Source organism: Austrofundulus limnaeus, unplaced genomic scaffold, assembly GCF_001266775.1.
Source record: "Austrofundulus limnaeus strain Quisiro unplaced genomic scaffold, Austrofundulus_limnaeus-1.0 Scaffold343, whole genome shotgun sequence".
Classification (NCBI taxonomy): domain Eukaryota; kingdom Metazoa; phylum Chordata; class Actinopteri; order Cyprinodontiformes; family Rivulidae; genus Austrofundulus; species Austrofundulus limnaeus.
Window position 1 is genome coordinate 640272 of NW_013952745.1, and position 2537 is coordinate 642808.

At 52.5% G+C, this 2537-nt stretch overlaps 1 protein-coding gene across 1 annotated transcript in view; it reads left to right on the forward strand.

Moving 5' to 3' along the window:
• LOC106527831 (nucleus accumbens-associated protein 2) overlaps positions 1–2317 on the forward strand; it is a 14744-nt gene extending 12427 nt beyond the window's left edge. Inside the window, exons 6-7 of the mRNA XM_014022825.1 lie at positions 1188–1285; positions 1393–2317. Coding sequence (XP_013878279.1) covers positions 1188–1285; positions 1393–2012 — 718 coding nt within the window. The 3' untranslated portion in view covers positions 2013–2317. The remainder of the gene's footprint in view (positions 1–1187; positions 1286–1392) is intronic.
• Positions 2318–2537: the final 220 nt, after the last annotated feature.

Here is a 2537-nt window from a genome sequence, read left to right on the forward strand (position 1 = left end):
CTGTTACCTGTGGGCTGTTACCTGTGAGCTGTTACCTTTGGTCTGTTACCTGTGGGCTGATACTTGTGGACTGTTACCTGTCAGCTGTTACCTGTGAGCTGTTACCTGTGGGCTGTTACCTGTGAGCTGTTACCTGTGGACTGTTACCTGTTAGCTGTTACCTGTGGGCTGTTACTTGTGGACTGTTACCTGTCAGCTGTTACCTGTGAGCTGTTACCTGTGGGCTGTTACCTGTGAGCTGTTACCTGTGGACTGTTACCTGTGGACTGTTACCTGTGAGCTGTTACCTGTGAGCTGTTACCTGTGGACTGTTACTTGTGGACTGTTACCTGTGGGCTGTTACCTGTGAGCTGTTACCTTTGGTCTGTTACCTGCGAGCTGTTACCTGTGGGCTGTTACCTGTGAGCTGTTACCTTTGGTCTGTTACCTGCGAGCTGTTACCTATGGGCTGTTACCTGTGGGCTGTTACTTGTGGACTGTTACCTGTGAGCTGTTACCTGTGGGCTGTTACCTGTGAGCTGTTACCTGTGGGCTGTTACCTGTCAGCTGTTACCTGTGAGCTGTTACCTGTGGGCTGTTACCTGTCAGCTGTTACCTGTGAGCTGTTACCTGTGAGCTGTTACCTTTGGTCTGTTACCTGTGGACTGTTACCTGTGGGCTGTTACCTGTGGGCTGTTACCTGTGGGCTGTTACCTGTGGACTGTTACCTGTGAGCTGTTACCTTTGGTCTGTTACCTGTGGGCTGTTACCTGTGAGCTGTTACCTGTGGGCTGTTACCTGTGGGCTGTTACCTGTGGGCTGTTACCTGTGAGCTGTTACCTGTGAGCTGTTACCTGTGAGCTGTTACCTGTGGGCTGTTACCTTTGGTCTGTTACCTGTGGGCTGTTACCTGTGGGCTGTTACCTGTGGGCTGTTACCTGTGGACTGTTACCTGTGGGCTGTTACCTGTGGGCTGTTACCTGTGGGCTGTTACCTGTGGGCTGTTACCTGTGGGCTGACACGCCCAGCTGAGCTGCACCTGTCAGGAGAACGCGACTCAGGAAACTGAAAACCTTTCTGTGTCTTCTTGTTTGTCTTTTCAAACTTCTGTGATGCTTTGTTGGAAACGGTTCCTGCAGATTCTTTACATAACAGCTCCGACACTCCGACACCTGCACGCACTGATTGGCTTGTTTTGGTTTCCATAGAAACACTCTGGCCAATAGCTGTGGGACAGGGATCCGCTCCTCCACCAACGATCCCAGTCGAAAACCTCTGGACAACCGAGTGTTGAACACCGTCAAATGTAAGGCTCACACACCAGTTCCTGTGTTTACACTGCATTCTTTGCACATTCAGAGGTTTTGTTCTTCTCCTCCTCCTCCTCCTCCTCCTCCTCCTCCTCCTCCTCAGTGTACTGTCAGAACTTTGCTCCCAACTTTAAGGAGAGTGAGATGAACGTGATAGCAGCTGACATGTGCACCAACGCCCGCAGAGTTCGCAAACGTTGGCTCCCAAAGATTCAGTCACTCCTCCCCGACGGCCTCCCCTCCCCGGCGTCCTCCCACTCACGCAAGGGCAAGAGGGCGATTGGAGGAGGAGCAGGAGGTGCTGGGGGCGAGCGGCCCAGCGGCAGCCCCTTTGAGTTGGACCTGCGGCAGCTCAGCGCCTCCTACCTCGGCCTGGAAGCGCCGCTGTACGCCGAGCGGCGCGACAGGGAGGAGGCGGGGGGGCGGGAGCAGGAAAAGGAGGTCCCTGCCGCCGTCCTGCCGCACCTTCAGTTTGCCGGGTCCAGTGGAGGTGGAGGAGGTGGAGGGCAGGCAGAGGAGGCGCTGCTGGGAGGTGAGGCAGATGGGGAGGGGAGAATACAGACTGATCAAGCCCCGGACCTCCCCCTCTCCCTGTCCTCCTCCTCATCCTCTTCTGCCTCCTCCTCACACCCCTCCCCTCAGCCTGCAGAGACCGCCCCTCCTCACAGGGGGTTGGCTGACACAGACATGAGTGGGGCGGAACCTCTGGAAGACAGCCAATGAGCTACTGAATGCAATTGTCTACCTGTATGTAAATAACACTGAAGCTACCTGTCCCCACTTGTTCCCTTTCCTACCTCACTTCCTGTTCACCTGCCTGTTCTCCTACCTCACTTCCTGTCCAGCTCATCGCCCTCTTGACTCACTTACTGTCCATCATTGTCCTCCTACCCCACATCCTGTCCACCCCACTGCCTACCTCACTTCCTGTTCACCTGCCTGTTCTCCTACCTCACTTCCTGTCCGGATCATCGCCCTCTTTTTTTTGATCAAAGTCTTTTTATTATTTTTTTAACACAAACTACAGAAAAAAATACAAAACACACACACCCAAAATCCCTCCCATCCCTCCCCTCCTATACCGGATGTACTGCAACAACATAAAACCATATTGTTTTCATAAATCAGTGATACAATGAACAGGTTTGTGTATAATGAAACAATATTTGACCTTTACACAAAGTTATCTGCTGAAATTTTTTCTACGTACGATATACAGTAAATGGCTGCCAGATATCAAAGAATTTG